An 18,424-nucleotide genomic window follows, 5' to 3' on the forward strand; every position below is an offset into this window, starting at 1 on the left:
ATGAAAACCACTCACGCTCTCCTGATTTCAGCTGAGGATCTGGCCATCATCTCTGGACATGCTACATGCTATTGGAAGGACAGTGAGTGATGAACCTAAATAGTGCCTTTTTTTTCCATTGCTTTAAAGGAGGAGAGACATAGGAAAGAAAACCAAAGCTAAAGTCAATGAATCTGCAGGAGAAATGCATTTGAGATTTTGTGAGACGGAGAAGCAGCTTCCAGCAGATATTTTATTGGATCCAGACGGCCACAAAAAAGGGAGCAAGTGGGACTGCGGCACCATCTATTATAGCCATGTTTGTGTCAGGGAGAGAAGAGATGAAGGAAAAATACTGATCTCTCAGCTCTTCTTTCTCCAACTTGCGGTTGGGTCCATTTCCTTAAATAACAAGAGAGCAAGCCCTTGCCTTGTTGACCTTCTGCTTATGGTAATGTGTGCTCTTCCAAACCCTGATTGGAAACAAAGTACCTGCACAGAGCTCGGCGTCCTTACAAAGCTGTACAGGTAGGAAAGTGTCGATGTAAACTGTGAAGAGAGGCGCTCCCCCGGCGCGTGGCTCTCCGCTTGCGCTGGCTCAGGCTCTCTCCCCCTCGGGGACCTGCTCTCCCCAAAACGCCCCGTCCCCGGCGGCGGTACCGGGCGTCTCTCCTGCGGGGCGGACGGCTGAAGCCATCAGGAGGACTGCATCAGGCCCGTGAGGCGCTTGCTCACCAGAGACTTTCCCTGGAGAGAAGGACAGACAGACAGACAGAAGAAACCCGGAGGTGTGAGTGATGCCATCGGATGGTTTGGCTGTGAGTGAGGGGCGGGTGCCTTCCCCCAGAGCGGGGTGTGCATCTGCCCGCCCCGGCCCTGCTGATGGGGAGGCGGGTGATGGGAGGTTGAGTGTGCCCCAGCATTTCGGGTGCCTGCGGTTTTGCCCCAGGCAGATGATTTGGCAAGGAGGGGTGGTGGCTACTAATGTCCAGGTGGCTTATCGCTCAGGGCAGTTGGCTGTGCCCTGGGATGCTGTCTCATGAAGATGTTTCCTTTCTCTGTTACATGGGAACTGGTCAAAGCAAAACTCTGTCCTATGCTCGCCACTACCCATCCTGCCTGGCACTGTCCTGCTGGTGCCAGGCCACGGCTCCCATGCAGAGCGGTCGGGAAGGGCTGCAAAACTGAGGCTGCAGTGAAAGCTGGGTGCCCTTCCTACAGCTTGTAAATCAGTATCACCTGCACATCGTCCATCAGAAATAGGTTGAGGGAAAAAGTGATTTTAGAAATAGCTTAGCCTGTCCCTGCCCTGCTGCTACCCCACTTTGCCCACTCCTTTGTCTCTTGTCTCCTTGCTTGCTGCTTGTCCGGTCCTGTCTGGCCTCCCTGCCTTCCCCTGCCCTCTCCTCCAAGCCACCATGCAGGCACGTGGCCACGGCAGCCCTGCTCGTGCACTGCTGGCATCCACATGAGCTTTCCCACTGGCTGGCGGGACCAAGGGCCAGGGAAAAGGTCACCTGCACATCTGAATTCCTTCACTGGCTTAGGCCAAGCAGCCCCTGCTTTTATCTGGAGCAAGGGAGGACCCACAGCAGGTCTTCTCCCGTCGCAGACAGTAGGAAGGGTATATCCCCACAGGGGATACTGATGGCTTTGCAATTACTGCTCCAATAGTGAAAAATTGTTTCAGGTATTGCACCAGTTGCTGTGTTTCTTTGGTTAGCTTTCCTCTTGAAAAATTATGTTTTTTCTTAAAAGAAAAAAAGTCTTGGTTGAAATAAACATCCAGGGAATACCAGAGAGCTGTGGAATACCTAGCAGATCTTAAACAACCTCCTCTGCATTACTATATTTAGCCAAGATTTCCTTTGCAATAGAAAGTCTTACTAATTGCTGTTTGAAAGAAATATCCACACAAAGAGCAAGAGAAACAGATTATACAGTGAAAACGAGTATGTGCAAAATGTAGGAAAATCTGAAATGTAAAATTTAGCAGGTCATCTGAAATAAGCCTTGTTTAACAAGTTCACAGTCTAAGAAAAAAGAAACGCCTTCCTGCTTTGATTTCTAATCTCTTCCCATTTAGGGCTGTACCAGGAGGATGTAACAGCTCTCTACAGAAGCTTAATTTCGTTACTCAGATGTGTGCCTTTTACCAAATAATTTACTCAGCTGCACAAACACACACGGCCTAATCTGACTGCTTCTGTACATCGGCAGTCGGCTGCCAAAAACACTGTCATCATTCAGACTGTCCTGCCCGGGACGAGAGAGCCATCGTCACGGCTCTGCGCCTCATCCGCCTCTACAATGGAGCTCACACTGAGGGCACGGCTCAGGAAGGACCAGCTCCCTCCTGGAGCTCAGCAGACACGCCAGCACTGCTGCTGTTTCAGGAAAAGGTGTTTTCTTTCACTATCAATCAAATTCTTCGTTATTATTAAGTGCACTTATGGGAAGCTCGGCTTTGTGCCATCCCAGGAGGTGGCCAAGTCTTCTGCCGGGCAAGGTGGCAGTGCTTGGGGGGCTGCAACCACGGCTGTCATTTGGCTGCTGTTAAGGAATACCAGAGGAAGAGTGCTAAGGAGTTACCAGTTCCTGAATCCAATTTATAGGAAGAAGGAGGTAAAGATGTGCAAGTTAATTTCCGGAAGAACAACATGGCTGGTTTTAGAAAAATTGTTAGTTTCCACCTATATTTGCATACTTCCTTAGGAAAAAAACAAGCAAGCCTTGGGTTTGTATAATGACTATTCAGTCAGAGTCTAACTAATCTGCGACAGGCAGTTCCTCTTGTTATCTTCTCCCAGGCAGGCGGCTTGGGGGTACGCCAGCTCCCTGCGTCAGGGTCCAGCGGGGAGCGAGGAGCAAACGCTATTGCACATCCAGCCCCGATTTCGACATGCCTGTGTTCAGAAGGGGAAGGGGGAAATGCCGGTGCCAGGCTGGGCCGAGGGGAGGGGGCAGCTGACAGAAAGGCTGCCCTGGAGAAGGCGGAGGATCAGAAATGGTGCCGATGGCTGTGGTTTGCGCAGAGCAAAACCTCACTCACCAGTTTCCCGATGGTGACTGCTTCCCGTCATGGGCAAAAGTGGCGGGCTCCATCTGCAGCTCCCCCTTCTCACGGGGAAGGTGTTAGCCTGGGAACCCAGATCCAGTTGCTGGCTCTGCAGCAAACTTCCCGCCTGCAGGCTGGGATGAATTCCCAGCGTGAGGCCTGGCTGTCCGGGAGGATAACTGCGTCAGGGAAGTGTGAGGTGCCGAACAGCCTCGCGCCCGGGGACACGCAAACAGATGGGTGCGAGAAGCTCTGTTTTAAGACAGCAAGAAGCAGGCAGCAATGTCTGCTCGGCTGTCATATCCACCTCTGTGGTAAGACAGATGGTGAAAGCATCCCTGGGATCACATACAAGGATTAATGCTGTGAAATTTTTGGCTACAAGCAGGAGCGCTGGGGTGTAAGTGTAACGTTCGGCTTTGGTACCGAAGCAGCCCCCAACTACAGCATACTGATGTAGGATTTTGTTTCAACTCAAAGCAGAGACAAGTGTCAGCCTCACAGCGCGCGTCTGAGCAATATGAACATCTGTGGGCTGGAGGTGGGTGGGATGCAGGTGATGGGTTTGGGATTCTCTCATCTTAGGGATTCTCATTAAAAAAAAGAGGATCAGGAAAAAACTGCATTTCATTAAGAAAACTGGTATCCGTTTCTAAAATGCACAACAAGGTAGTAAACTGTTGTGTCACAGGTGGAAATACTGGATGGGATCCACTTGCTGAGGTAAATCAATGTGACTTAGCTGTTTTCAGAGAACCGCTGCCGATTACACCAGTTGAGGGGCTGGTCCATGGCATCTCTGTTTCTGGTTTAGCCCTCCAAGGCTTCTTAGGAACAAAGTCCAGCAGGAGACACAAGTGACTTGTGCCAGCCGACTGATATAAGCCAAAGCGTAGCTGCCACCACAGCTCCTTCGGGGCGGTGCAGGGCTCACTCCCCAGCCAGCCAGCACTCTCCCCAGCACCCCCAGCCTGGCCGTCCAAACCCACCGGCCCCTGCCCGCCGGGAGGGCCTCCACAGCCAAACGGTCCAGGATGGCATCAGCGTGCCGTAGCATCATCGCTCTCCTGTGTCCAGAAAAGAGGCGGCCGGGTGACCAGGCGAGGGTGGCCTGCATCTGCCTCGAGACAGCAGAGGTGAGATGCACCCCTGTATTTTTTGCGATCCCGCGTGGCCTGAGCGCCAGAGTCAGTCAGGTGAAAGGCTGCTCTGAGAAGCCAGAGGCAGCTAAATCAGTTTGTAGTTGGGTGCCATACATGCCAAAAACATTCAGGCCCAAGAGGTCATGTTGGCTCTCATCTGACACTCGGCCAGGATTCCCTCGGGAAGATCTCTGACAGAGTGAGGAAGTTTTGGATTATTACGATGTGAAAGTTTGGCACAAAGAACTCCAAGTTTCTTTAAAAAAGTTCAACCAAAATAAATTATTTTTTCCTTCTGCACATCTTTGTTTAGCATGAAACCAGCAGCTGCCCCCACATTTCTACCTCTCTTTTCCCCACTGAAAGAAAATGTCAACAACTGCCTTATTTCCAGGAGAAATTTCATCAAAGCTGTGCTGGCAGGGGATTTGGAAAGCATATGATTTCAAGCTCAGCACACCACAGTGTTTCTTTTACTCTGTCGTACACATATGCTGAATAACTCAAGGCAACATTAGAGTGGACGTAAGGAGTAAACTTTTTACATGGGGTCTAAAGCTTATCAAGAAATCCCCAGTCCTCCAGTTGCAAAATATTTGTCACTACTAATTAGGGCTACGACAATTAAAAACCCAGACTGTTGTCGCTCAAACAGCATAGCACAAGCAGTAGGGCATATGTTGTAGGGCATATGTTGCGTGTCTTGTTGGATGCGGGAAGGTTTTCTTTTCTCTCATTCCCTGCAAGCAGCTGAGCTGTGACACAGCTTTCAGGCAAGGATCATGTGCAGCTTCAACTGCGTCTTGGTAAAGGTAACGTTCAGTTCTCTCTATGCAGCTGAATGAATGATTTTTTTTACCCCAAACACTGGCACGACAGGAGCCTCAGTTTTTAGAGGCAGTGTAAAATCTGAATTTGAAGTAACCCAAGGACAACATCAGGGAATTCTTAATAAACCTTATGAAACTGCCCCCCAGAATTTGACTTCCAGGTATGTGGCCCATCCTACTGCTTGGGTACATGTCAGGCAGGGGGCCAGACCTCGGCCCCTTACATCAGGGCTCTCACTGAGGCCCTGAAGTCACTGAAGTGACTGAAGTGACGATTAACCTGTAGGTCGTGGGAGATGCTTAGCATCTTTGATGGCTGAGCCTTTGCTGAGCAGCTACTAAACTAAAGTGTAAAATGCAATTAGCAATTATTTTAATGAAGCAAAAATCCGCAATTTAACATAGGCAAGAAGCCAAGAGGAAAAAAAAGTATGTCTGGGATTTGACACAAAAAGGAGACAGCACTCCTTTCAAACCTCCTGCATGAGCCACTGGAGTTTCCATCTTGCTCTTTGCTTTTATCAGTCAAAACCAGCACTTTGCACAGTTGGGAGAGAAGGTAAAGGCTGTGAAGAACTGTCTTTTTTCAAGAATTTTAAATAGAAAGTTTAGTTTTGCGTAGTACCTGTGGTTTCACACAACGTTAACGTGCTTTGCCCAGCACAGAGTGCAGTTTGTGAACATGCAGACATTCACCACCACCAGCATGCACGAGCCAGCGCTCCCATGCACGCCGTCAACAACTTACCTGAACAGCCAGGCAGGATTTATCCCACAGGGAGCTTTGTGGCTGCAGCGACGGGGGAGATGCATCATCTGGGGAGTTTCTGGTATGGCAGCACAGGCTCCCCGTTTTGCCACGTCAATACAGACCAAAGTGCTTTCTTGCTGACTGTTCCCCTCCAGGCTCTCCACCCACCAGCTTAGGACTTTGTCTGCTATAGCTGACTCCATCTCTTGCTTACTACCCCTCTTTTGCGCTCAGGGCTGTTCTTTTCCCAGCCTGTTGCCCAATCTGCTCCAGCCAGAAGCATCGCCTTCCTGGAGAAGCCATCTCCTGGGGAGCGGCATTGCCCCATCCCTCAGTAAACCCCCCAGCAGAGGACAGGGGCTGGTCTGCGTCTCCACTGGAGATGAGCTAACCCTACATCCATCAGCTTGAATCTGAGGTGTTTCACATGGCGGCAGGCACTGCTCCGATCTCCTACCTTTTAGCTAAAGTACTACAAGAACTTTGGCAGTGGGCAGACAATGTACTGCCACCAAATTTTATTTCTGAAGACATTGCCAGGGCCCTAGCCCTGCCACCACTGTTTGGTTTTCAATGTTATATTACACTGCAGATCTTGGGGAAATCTTATTTTTGTGTCATTTTAAAAATATTCTTTTTATTAGCTTTTTTCATGAAAAGATACATTGCAAACATAAGATAAAGTAACATAAATTAACGAAGTTAAATATGACACAGAGTTAAAAACATAAACAATAAAGGAAAATAACTTAGTTCAACACAAAATAAACACAGACACGTAAACTATGAACATATAAAACATAAATTAGCACACAAAATGTGGTGAACAATACCACCAATTACATGCTGACACACAGACTGAAAACAGGAGCTGCAAAGTGGCTGTAGAGGGTAAGCAGGGGAGCGGCTGCTCCCAGCGTGCAGGATGCTCGCCCATTCTCACCAGCACGGTCTCACCAGTTACCCCCAAACTCCTGCAGAGCGGGCTCCACTCCTCTTGTAAGGCTTGACTGACAAGTTACCTGAGCTTCTCGCCATTACTGCTGACTGCAGTGAAGCTGAGCAACCACAGGCTAGGTTCCTACATTTTCTTCTCTTCCAGCTTATGTTAAAATTGGTATCGTCTGTACCCATTTTATTTTGTGAGGATTTCCTACCCTTCCTAGTGAGGCATTGCACTTTGCTTTGAGAAATACCAGCACACCACTGCGTACGGCACAAGCCAGGAGCTGACATAAACCCTGTACTCACCCACTCCTAGAACAGCTTCATAACGGCTGGAGCTCTCCTCTACCATCCCACCAGCACCAGGAGGAAGATCCTCTTCTGCTGTGGAGCAGTCTGGGCTCCTTGTATCTGAGAATGCGTTCGAGCCAATTTTGCCATTAGTTGGAGCAGCCTATGGACTGCTTAAACTTACCACACTGGAGGAGGGCAGTTCAGCAAAGCCCTGCCAGGCGGGCAGCCTCGGGCTATGGATCCAGGGCCCATCCCACCCTCTGACAAAAAAAACGGGAAGACGGAAGCGCAGATGGATCGCTGCAGCCAGTATACAAAGGTGTAGTAGGGTGTTTTTTCAAGCCACCTCAGAAAATGCCCTTACTGCATGTTGCTGGTCTAGCTCTTGGGCAGGGTGCGATTCTGTTCTTTCCTTTGTGTGCTATGGACTCAGTTTGTTTAACTGCCTTCAGTGGGACTGGGAACCAGATATGTAAATACCATGCACAGTCAGAAGAAAACAGAAACACCACTGAAACATCAAACCCCTTTGGAGTATCAGAATAAGCTTGGCTGAAATCACAGCAGGGTCTAAGCCTGCCCTCCCCCCCAAACACCTTGCTAAGGTCCTGATTTGGTCTCTGCAGCTAGCAGCTAGACCTGTCTGCAGTGGGAAAGTACCGAGTTTCATCTTCCAGAGTTTGTGTGTGGCTGGAATAAAAGACAGTAAATGAATAGTAAGCATATCCTGAGCTCCACAGAGTGCCTTTCATCCAGAAGGATCCCAAAGCACTCCACGAACCGTACACACAGGGATCACTCACCCACCGCTGGAAGGTAGCGACCTCGGGGGCGAAAGGCAGCTGCCATTCTGCGCCAGCAGCACTACACAGCGGTGTTTTTAGGAAAGGAAGTGAAGAATAACTTATCCACTAGAAACGATGAATACTTATCCTTTAAAGGAGCCCCTGTATACAGAACAGACTACACAGCACACGTGCAATAAATGCAACCCACCACTTACCAAACTGACGAGCATGCAGCGTAAGCCTACACAGCGCAGACATTTTCCAGGTAAGGTGCTATGCCGATACCAGGAATAGATGCGATGTATTCAAGCAGGCAGCAACCAGTCAATACGTGCACTGTGCAGGCCAGGCACCCGGTCCTCTGCAGCATTAGGTACTGACACTGACTAGTTATCGCACGTAAGAGAACAACCAGACGACAGGTTGTGAATGTTGACTGGATCCCCTCATGCTTCGGGTACATTCTGATGCTTTCCATCGCCTATGTAATGCAAGTACCTTTTCCCAGTAAAAGCCAGCATTTGTTAATGACTGGAGTAGTGGAGCAAGTACATTTTCTTTTAAAGTAAAATATCTTCCAAAGATAAAAATAACCCTTTTCCCAGATGTCTTTTCTTGGTGCCAAATCTAAGAAACTTTGGCATCCTTTCCTATATCCTTCCCTTCTAGCTGTCTGTTCTGATACTCACTTCATCAGCATTTCAGTGTATCACCTTTTTATACTTTCCAGTTTTTCTACCGCTATTCTCTACACCTAATGGCTTAAACCTTTGTCTTTATTATATTGCAGGTCATGAATACTTTCCATGCCCTCAAATGCTGTTATCTATTTATGCAAGCTGGTAGAGCTGGGAAAGAGAAAAAGTGGGAAAGCTGGTAAGTATATGACAGTTCTATGAGATTATCAAGGAACCAGTTAAAAAGAGAGCTCTAATGATATCAGCCAGCAATTCTTTCTCCAGCCTTATGCCTTCTTTACTGTGTTCGGGGTTAGTATTTGTAATACATCACAGTAACACACAGCTGTGCAAAATATCACACAGTTCACCTGAGAAAGATCCCATCAACACATTTCATGTGTGTGACACCACACTCATGAATTAAGAATAGGACCAGGACAGTTTGAGTGTGACTTGGACTCTGATCCAACAGCAGACAATCCGAGAGGACATAAAAACCAGCAGGAGACAGTAACAGTGGCCAAGGGATGAAGCTGAGGATCAGGAAGATGGGAAAGTGGTGGCTGGGAAGAAGAGGGTAACAACACAGTGCTGGAAGAGAAGGCTGCCGAGAGCATCTAGGAAGGGCCAGCCAGGCAGGCAGGGTAGACACTAAGGCTTTCATAGTTGTATAACTCAAATGAAGAGATACACATGGAACTGAAACTAAACATGGGACTTCGGGTTTCTCTGGGTACCAAACTGAGATGCACTTACAGTCCTGAGCCAAGGATAGTTCATTATGAAATAGCCAAAAGATACCAGAAAACTAAAGCAGAGGAAATACTACAATGAAAATGCCAGTTTGCACCACTGCAAGGAGGAGGAGGATGTTTTAGGCTCAGACAGAAAGCATCCTGGCCACTAAGCATGACAACTATATCAAATACAAGATCTCCAGTCCTATTCTTGTTCCCGGAAAAGTCATCCTTGCACGAGAAACCAAGGTGGGACACTGGCTCCACAGTCATTAAGGATGCAATGTGGGACTTTGCCTACACTGCTTCTGGATGAGAAGACAAAACCACCCTGCTGCTGCTAATGTAAGGACTACAGCAGCTCCTGCTTACCAGCTTCTGCTTTCTGCCTACTGCAGCTCTGTCTCCTATGGTTAATGAAGCTGGGCCAGTCTGTCGATTCAGTTATTCACCTATGCTTAGGAACTGAGACAATCTTCAGTCTTCATTGACTTGCTGTCCCGTACAAAATGTTCCATCCACAACGTCCAGGATTCTTTAAGAAAGCTAATTAGAAAACTTTCATTCTTATATTCTTAATCTTCAGTCTACTTCCCGCACAGCTCAAACACAGACCACCTCTTCCTTCACCTTATTCTCTTTCTGCACTGAGTTCAGTTTACCACTTGGAAAAGCTCCCTGCTTTTCCTGACTCCTCGATACATTTCACACCACATCTCTTCTCTTTATCTGATGTCTTCTACTATGCTGACTTTAAAATAAATCTCCCGAGTCTTTTAGTCTCACTACATACTCACATTTCCTCTAGGACTTAACAGGAGGGCTCCTTTTCCCGTTAAGTATTACGCTCTTTACAGACCGTAACGATGAAAGATACAGTACAGCCTGTAGCTTGTCACGTGCAAGCGTAGGCTGCAGGCAGCCACGGCAGCCCTGTGCACATCACACCTCCGCATACACTGCGCTGGACCACTACGGCTTGAGGAAGGAGGCAGGGAAAACACAGGGAAAGGGATTTCCCACAGACTCCAATATCCAGCCAAAAGTCTGGCCTTTGCCTCTTCACCCCCCCAGTCCAGTGCAGCACTCTCTGGCTGAGGCTGTTGGTTTTGCCTGGAGCTGCCAGGTCCTGCCATTGCTTGGGCTGAGTTTCACCAGGGACTCTGGCCAGCAAACGCCTCTCACTTCTCCCAGGTTGTGCAACTAACTCTTCTCTCTGTCCTCAGGCAGTGGAAGAGAGGCACAAGAACTTCTTTACCTTCTGCAGGTAAAGAGCTTTTTCAGTCCAGGAACGTAACGACTAACGGTGTGCCACGTCAGTCGGTTCAGACAGAAGTTGTAAAAATTCTGAATAAACTATGTATCACTGGTCTGGCCACTCTCTTGTCCTTTAAAGCATGAAGATTGAGAACTCTGATACTCTCAAAAGTTGTACGTGTGCGTGCACCTTTTGTTCTTAAAGAAAGGTCAGCTGGAAATAAAATGCATAGATCTTCTCAGCATTCGGTCACCACCTCGATATTGAGTCAGAAATTTTAACATCAGTTTTCTTACAGGGGAAATTTCTTCCTTGGAATATAGCAATTTTAGGAAAGTTTGAATTCAAGTCTGAGTATCACGGCCCAGCCTTATCTAAGTTACCTGCCGAGTCTGGTATCCATAGGTTTAATCCCTGTTATTGCTGGAGCAACCTTTGCTGCTTTTAGAGATAATACTCAAGATGCTGCAAGATGCAACAAAGGAACCCACTCCTGTTTCCCCCTTCGTTAAATGTAAATGGCCACCAGCACAAGTTAGGCAGAGACTTGGTGGCTTCCTTTGCGAGACAAAAGCAGCAGTGGTTTCCCTAAATGTACTCATTAAAATATATTTTCCTTCTACTCTTGGCCCTGAAGGATCATCTCAGCTTATGAGAACTAAGCTTCTGTCTATCTGATTATTAAATCATTTCTAAAGCAGATGGGAAACTACAGTGGTTTAAACAGCTAGGCTGAGACTGCATGGCTAAAAATAGTATAGCAGGCTCCTTTTAATTAGCAAGATGATCAAATATGACAGAAGAGAGAGATGTAGATATATGGATTTGTGTGTACGTGTGTCTTTAAAATTAAGTTATTACCTCAATACCAGGTATTATTTATAACATATATGATACATGATGTCTGATTTTTATGATGCCATTTATCTTCACTTGGGAGAGAAGACAGGCTAACTCTGCTTTCATAACGTCAATCCTTGCTGTATTCAAAAGGAAAATTGTAATAAGATAAACCTGCCACCATGCACAGTGCCATCATTCTTTAAATGAGGTGGATTAGTAAGCGCTCTGATGCAATAGACTGTCAGATCTGCAGCTCCCTGAGATCTACCCTTCCCCAGGGCCCCCGTGGAGAGCATGGAAGAGCCAGTCTAGCTTTATATCTGCGATCTCAGCTCTGCCTGGGAGCTCGGCATAGGGCTGAAGGCATCAGGGACCGTGAGGTTTATCCTACCACTGTGCTGCCCATGTATTTTTGAGGACTCCTCAAAACCTGAACAGGGGAGAAAAAGAGATCTGCTGCCCCTCTGCTCCAGCAGTGCTGCGTGACGCATGCCCTGTAGTGATCTGCTCCATCATGCGGATGTGGCGCTTTGGTGTTCACTAGATGACTGATGACCATGACATTTGGTCCTGGGACCACACAGCTGCTGCCCGGGCTGAGGTGGGGGGCTGCCATGAAACACACACTGATGCTGCAGCTGCAGACTTCAGGCAGGTAAGCTGAGGAGGTTGAGGATGTCTGGCACGTTGGGCGCTGGGTCAGACAGATGTCCCCTTGCTCCAAGGGGAATCCAGACAGGGAGGCACTGCAAACTATGCCCTTCACTACAGGAGGACCTGATCAACCCCCTTCTTGATCATTGGACAAAGGTATCAGCTGATACTTTGAAAGGACCTGGAAGTAAAAGGTGAACCATCACCAGAGCGAACATTCTCCTGGCAGAATCTTGCTGTCAGTGTCCTACTTAATGCAGACCAGATAGCACCTGGCTTCCAGAAAGATTTGGTGCAAAAACTTGGTGCATTTGTTAGTCGTGAGCTGCCTTCTCCTACCAAGCCAAGGAAGAGGAGACAGTGGGTCTTGTAGGAATTGAAGAGTGGTATGAAAAAACAAAAATTGTAAAACCCTGTTCTTTCTTATTCCCCATTGATCCCCTTGAAGGTGGCAAGCCTCTGGCTGGCTAGCAGGGCTCCACGGTGCCTTTCTAAAGGATGTCAAATGGTCTGGGGTTAATCTCTGTCTCCTGCGTTATGACTCTGAGATGAGCAGGAGCCCTGTGGGTAAGATGACTTCCACTTGCTCCGAGTCTGCACTCCCAAAGCCAAGCTGTGCAGCTTTCCACCCAGTGCAGGAGAGCAATTCAGAAGCACTGAAAGATTTTTCTGGGGTGGGATTTAACCCAAGTAAGAGACAAAAAGCCTGCAATATTGTTTGCAGTTTGTCAACAAAGTTTTATTGTTTCTTCTTCTGAAGTGGTGTATTTTCTTCCTGTCTTTCTCAAACAAGAGCTCATGAGACCCAAGCAACCAGAACAGACGAACCTAGAGTCTGATTTTTTTTCACTCAAGTGAAGACTCACTATCGAAGGAGTCAGGCATGCCTGGCATTCTGGCTACAAATAGGCCGCCTCTGGTATGGAAAGCACCCCTGTAAGTACAGCACCATGAGCAAGGAAGGGGTCATGAACCTCCACTTCCACGCTCCTGCTCTGGCCCTATGCCACCTACATTGTTAGTGGAACCAAGTTGCCCAAATTTGAGCACAGTGATGCAAAAGGAAACCGTAACATCATTAGATATATGTTTTTCCCCGTGTTGCTTATCACAGCTGAAAAGTTATAGCAAATTTAATCAAAGTAACTGCTTTATTTGAAGAAACAATGAGCTAAAAATTATTTGGGGGAGGTCCTCAATAGGCCTGAAGTGCCAGAGTACTATAAGAAACAATAACTGATTGATGCTGGGAGAGAATTTGCTCCGTATTTTAAAACACATTTTAAATATTATGACCTTATTAATAATCAAGGTGATGCAGAAAGAACGAACACAGCCAGGCCACTTTATTCCTCACTGTAAGTGTTTTTGAGCTATGCCTTGACTAATAATTTTCTTGATGCTTTTGCTGAATGACATACATGTTCAGTCAAATTGTGTTCTTGAAATCCGTATTTAAGTCTTGACATTCAAATGCAATTTACCTTAAAATTCCTGTTTTTATCCAAAACCAAAGTTCGGGAGTTCTGCCCCAAGTTTTGCATTACATTTCCACTCCCCGTAACCTTGGCAGGGTTTCCCGGTGCGTGCGAAGGCTGCGGGGCGCGCCTGGCTGGGCAGCACTCGCCAGGCTGGCTCAGACCTCCGGGAGCTGCCGCGGCAGGCAGCGCATCTGCCCAAGTGCCCCAGCACCATGAGGTGCGTGGCCCGGAGCACGTGCTGCCACGCTAAGGCCAAGCCTTCAAGGACCTCAATTCAATCACTCCCCAAAACGCTGGGTCACATGCCACAGCCAAATCTGAAAGTTTCACCCAGGGTCTACTGCACCATCCCAGTGCCACACAGAGCAGCACAGTCTGGAGGTGGCCCAGGTCCCCGGGCAGTTTATAGCACAGCCAGTCTAGGAGCCACTGCTTCATCTCACTGATGGCTCCTTAAGGCAAATAAACTTCTAGCCCTGGTTGTTTTGGATGTTCCTCTTAGAGCCATCACTGGAAATGTGACCTCATATTATTCTGTTTGCAAATTTAGGCTCAGGCTCCCCCCTGAAGAGATCCGAGCATTGGGGCTCTGTTCCAGCCAAACCTTAAGTATATGCTTAACTTCAGCGCATCTCTGCAGGGTCAGCTTGAATATGTGATCCTGTAATGAGCAATCACTAAAGCGTAGTGGAGCTCTGGGAACGAGGGCCGCTGTATTGCTCCACTCCTGCACAGCTGGGGAACTGCAGTGCATTTTGGAGAACTAGAGCATGCAGAATTAACTTCGTCTTAATTTAGTCCCCTGTGTATACCATGAAGTTACTGCTTTGGTAATGCTCTCCACCAAGGATATTAGGACATGTCAACATAGTGACTATTTTTTCATCTGATGGTAGTGACAAACTGCCATAATGCAAAGTATAAAAAATTCAGACCCTTCCTAGTTACATAGTAGCTACCACGCCATCTGAGGATGACATTTTATATCTGTATTAAGAAAAATGAAAGAAAATGTTTACAGTATGCTAGCCAGTAAGACAAAAATGAACTAAAGTGCCGAGCAATCTATGATGATTTTCTTTACAAGTACTTACGTTATAATTCTACCATCCCAAACTGAGCTTGTCAAGTTACCCTTCAACTCAAATGCAAGAGAAAAATCCATCCTCAGCTGTGTTACTATAAACCCAGCCAGTCTAGTAAAGTGAGAGTTACTCTTCTATGTATTTGGCAAATCTGGGAGAAGAATTTACCACTTGGTGTAAATATTTCTGCATAGTTTGTTTAAAAAAAAAATCTTGCCTACTCCTCTTTCTGGCAGACTCTTAGAAAGTAGTAAATATGCAGATGGGCATAGTGATATATTTTGTATCAACATATTTTAAATGTGTGCATATGCATTAGCTATATAAATACATTCCTCAGGAAGTCTGCCAGTGGATATACTACAAAGCTCTGCGTGTTGCATTTGGGTTTGCTTGTGCAGTAGCATGGCAGCATCAGAAAGAACCCCTCTAGGCTTATTTGCTCTAGGACAGATCACACTTACCTGTGCAGTTTCCCCTTTTCTATCTGCATGTACAAATGTTTTATATTTCATGTGTATGTATATAGCGCGTATGTCAGTATACGTACAAACACACACAAATGCAAGCATATGTACTGTATATACGCATAGTCCAATGCCTTCATTACAAAGCTGTTATAAAGCTGTAACAAGGTCTATGAACTTTCTATGAAATATTGCTCTGTACAGTACCTTCTACGGGAATCAACTGCTTGATGACTCTCTGCTGTCCCAGTATCACCTTACAACTGATGATGGGTGATACATGAAGACCACAGCAGTATGCCAAAACCATATGATGTATCAAGTCAAAGTGTACTTGATACTGAGCCAACACAAGAGTAATTCCCCACTGACCGAGCTGCTGCATCTTCAGCTCTAGCCCTGTGCTTGCTCTGTGTCACCTCATGCACACAGCCTGCACCACCCTGAACTGCTCAGTATCCCTGCTCCTCCACCCCACTTGCAGCATCTGCCTCTGGTCCTGCGCCCTCTCCCTGCTCTTCCCTTTCTCTAGAAAATCTGCTGCACACGCAGATCTCTGAAAGCAAGTGAGGCGAGTGGGTCTTGCCCAAGCTCTGGAGAGAAGCAGCCCTGGCTGGTGCGCAATGCCACCCTGTGCTGTAGCATCCCTTCACAGCCAGACCAGCTTCCCCCACCTGGAAGGACTGGCTGGAGGTTGGAGACTGGCAAAGGACAAGAGAGTAGAGGACATTTGTCCGCTAGCCTTGAGATGCCACCATCCCCTTATCTAAAAGGTTCAACAGCGTCGTGTTTCTTGCTGTTACTGCGCTCCTTTTCCTGTATTGGTATCATGAAAGTGTCAAAGGGTATCGCCCATCACTATTTACACGAGCACTGACAGACGGGGGCAATGGAAGAAGCGGCTGCAGTGCTGTGGGTGGATATGTATGTGTATATACATACGGTATCATTAACCATGCACTATATATAACCATACGGATACTGTTGCAATGGCACTATGAGAACCATGCTCTTCTACTTCATTGCGCAAGGAAAAGCCACAACAAATACTGTAGTGGGAACACAGCAAAAAGACAACCTTGCATTTAATTCTAGACAAAAATCAATTTGCTTTTGCAGTGATGATAAGCCAGAATAAGCATTATGGAATTCTGCTTCCCACCCCCCCCCACCCCCCTTTCTTTAGAGCTACTATTTAGATGAGCTACAGTTTTAAAAGAGAAGCTGCAAAGATGCTAGCTGCAAAAATAAAGGATGAAATAAAAAGTCAAGCATCCACATTCCCCCCAACTGAAAATGAAGTTCTGAGGAAAGGGAGGAGGGAAAAGAAAAGGAACTTACCACGCTGCGAGTGAACTTTTCTAGAGAAGTTCTACGACCTTGCTCATTCTCTGGCTTAACAGGGAAAAAAGTGGGGAGAAAAAAATACAGAAAAAATCCCTTCAGCTTAAATGCAGTTTTTCAAAACAGCAGCAAAATATAAGGAAGCAGCAAGGGGAAAAAGTTGTAAAAAAATGTAAAAAGCAGAAATCAATGTTTGCAACAGCAAACGTAAGAAACGAAAACCCCTTAAAGAATGAGAGACATCCCTCCTTTTACTCTCGGAGAATGTCACCTTTTCTCCTGCAAGTTTTTTGAACGGTTCAAACAGGTCTGTGCATTGCTGCGTCTCACAGCTATTGGTATTGATTTCTTGTTCATTGAATTTTCCTTCTGTGGCTGTTTGAGCTGGGACCTCTGATTCTGGTTAACATCTGCCAAACAGCTGATCGGAGGCTCCCATCTACTTGCTTAGAGAGATGAAAAAAAACACAGTAACTTTTGTAATATTAAAAAGCAATGTGTGAGTGACTCCAGTGCTGGAAGAAAACCACCACTGAACTCATTGCCAGGGAACCTACACTCCTCTATATATCCAGAGGGTAGAAGCACATTTCCAATATGTTTGGCTATATCAGAACACAAGACAGCATACGTATGTCTGTGCAAGGCCACGGAAAGATACAGGCAGCTTTGGGGCACCGATATTTTTGCATCTGGAGTACAAGACTATTCATATGCAAGAAGATATTCAACTTCACTGTGAGAAGACAAGCATGTGCATCATGGCTTTATTAACGTGTCCCTGGGAAGGTTGCTCACCACAGTGCTTCATTCATTTGGCACAAGGGAGATCTAATTGTCACTAACAAGGAAGAACTAAATAATTTATTGGCATGTTTGCTGGAATAGCTAAGAGAAAAAATTGTTATGGAGAAGAGAAGAAACTCAAGTAATATGAAGGAAGCCTCACTGCACTTCGAAAGCTGTGGGCAGTGCTGATTTCCAGGAAAGAAACTTATTTTAATGTGGCAAGCCAGCAAAATGGAGGTGATAAGACAGAAGTAAAACTGCAGCAAAGGGGATAAGGAGCTACATACAAGGGAAACCCACAGTAATGATGGTGCATGACAGTGCACTGGAAATAAGCATTGCACTGGAGGTGCTCATCAGAGGCGCCTACCTGCCATATCATCTGCCACAGATTCAGCTGCAGTAACAACCCCCAGGACAAAGCACCAGTGCAAAAACCAGACAGAGAAGATGTAAGGAAGCCAAAAGCATATCAGATAAATTGGATGAGAACTTGTGTAGGTGAGTCTAGGCAAAGCCTTTTGATTCTTCTGCATGTTCATCACAGCTGCCACAGCTCTCTGGTGTCTACAAGGTTAGTCTGAAGCAACCCCACCAGGCAGAGGTGGAGCTCATTCTTCCTGCCGCATCGCCAGAGATCAGACCAGAACATAAGGCCCTTTTAAGACAAGCACTATTCTTTGTCCAGAGGAAAGAGTCAAGCAACCTTCCCACTTACAACCATTTGAGGAAGCCCCACCATCAGCTCTGATGTCCCAGAAGTGGTATCAAAAGTGAAAGCTAGAGGCATGTCATTTTAGCCAACACTGAGGACAGAGCCAAGGCCTCAGAGCATGTACCAAGTGACACGGCAGGCTTCCTGGCCAGCAGGGAGGCAGTGACATACCCAGCTCAATGCTCCCCAAAGGAGTTTTTAACATGCACTAACCCAAGCGTTAGGTGCCTCTCTCTGCATGTGAGAGAGGAAAGGGAAAAGAAACATCAGCCTTATTCTTCTGCCGAGCGTAGCAGTGCAAGTGCTCAGAGCGTTGCAGATTCCCTCCTTGAAGGAGCCTCAGAGGTGTCCCTGCACCTTGAGACAGCAGAGGTGACAGAAAGGGGCTGCGGTCCTGCCGCCTTGGCTGAACACATCACGATGAGTGGGACTGAGGACAGCAGTGCACAGCTGTGCACTGGGCCTCCACGCTGGTATCCTGCAGGGGCAGCAAGACCCACTGGCAGCCAAATTAAAGGCACAATTTCACCCAGGAGAAGAAATACCTAGACAAAGACAGAGTGTTCTGCAAGGCTCCCTAGGGG

At 47.0% G+C, this 18,424-nt stretch overlaps 1 protein-coding gene across 9 annotated transcripts in view; it reads right to left on the bottom strand.

The window, feature by feature from the left end:
- Positions 1-214: 214 nt before the first annotated feature.
- RGS6 (regulator of G protein signaling 6) overlaps positions 215-18,424 on the bottom strand; it is a 288,240-nt gene continuing 270,030 nt past the window's right edge. For 8 of the 9 annotated variants that reach the window (XM_087746410.1, XM_087746409.1, XM_087746408.1 and 5 more), the window contains 2 exons: positions 16,334-16,387; positions 215-726 (listed from right to left, as the gene is read on the bottom strand). In XM_087746410.1, coding sequence (XP_087602536.1) covers positions 676-726; positions 16,334-16,387 — 105 coding nt within the window. In that variant the 3' untranslated portion in view covers positions 215-675. The remainder of the gene's footprint in view (positions 727-16,333; positions 16,388-18,424) is intronic. The other variant, XM_087746412.1, reaches the window with a different exon arrangement.

This window comes from Nipponia nippon, unplaced genomic scaffold, assembly GCF_047370975.1.
Source record: "Nipponia nippon isolate SJK-2023a ecotype South Korea unplaced genomic scaffold, ASM4737097v1 scaffold_10, whole genome shotgun sequence".
NCBI classification, from domain to species: Eukaryota; Metazoa; Chordata; class Aves; order Pelecaniformes; family Threskiornithidae; genus Nipponia; species Nipponia nippon.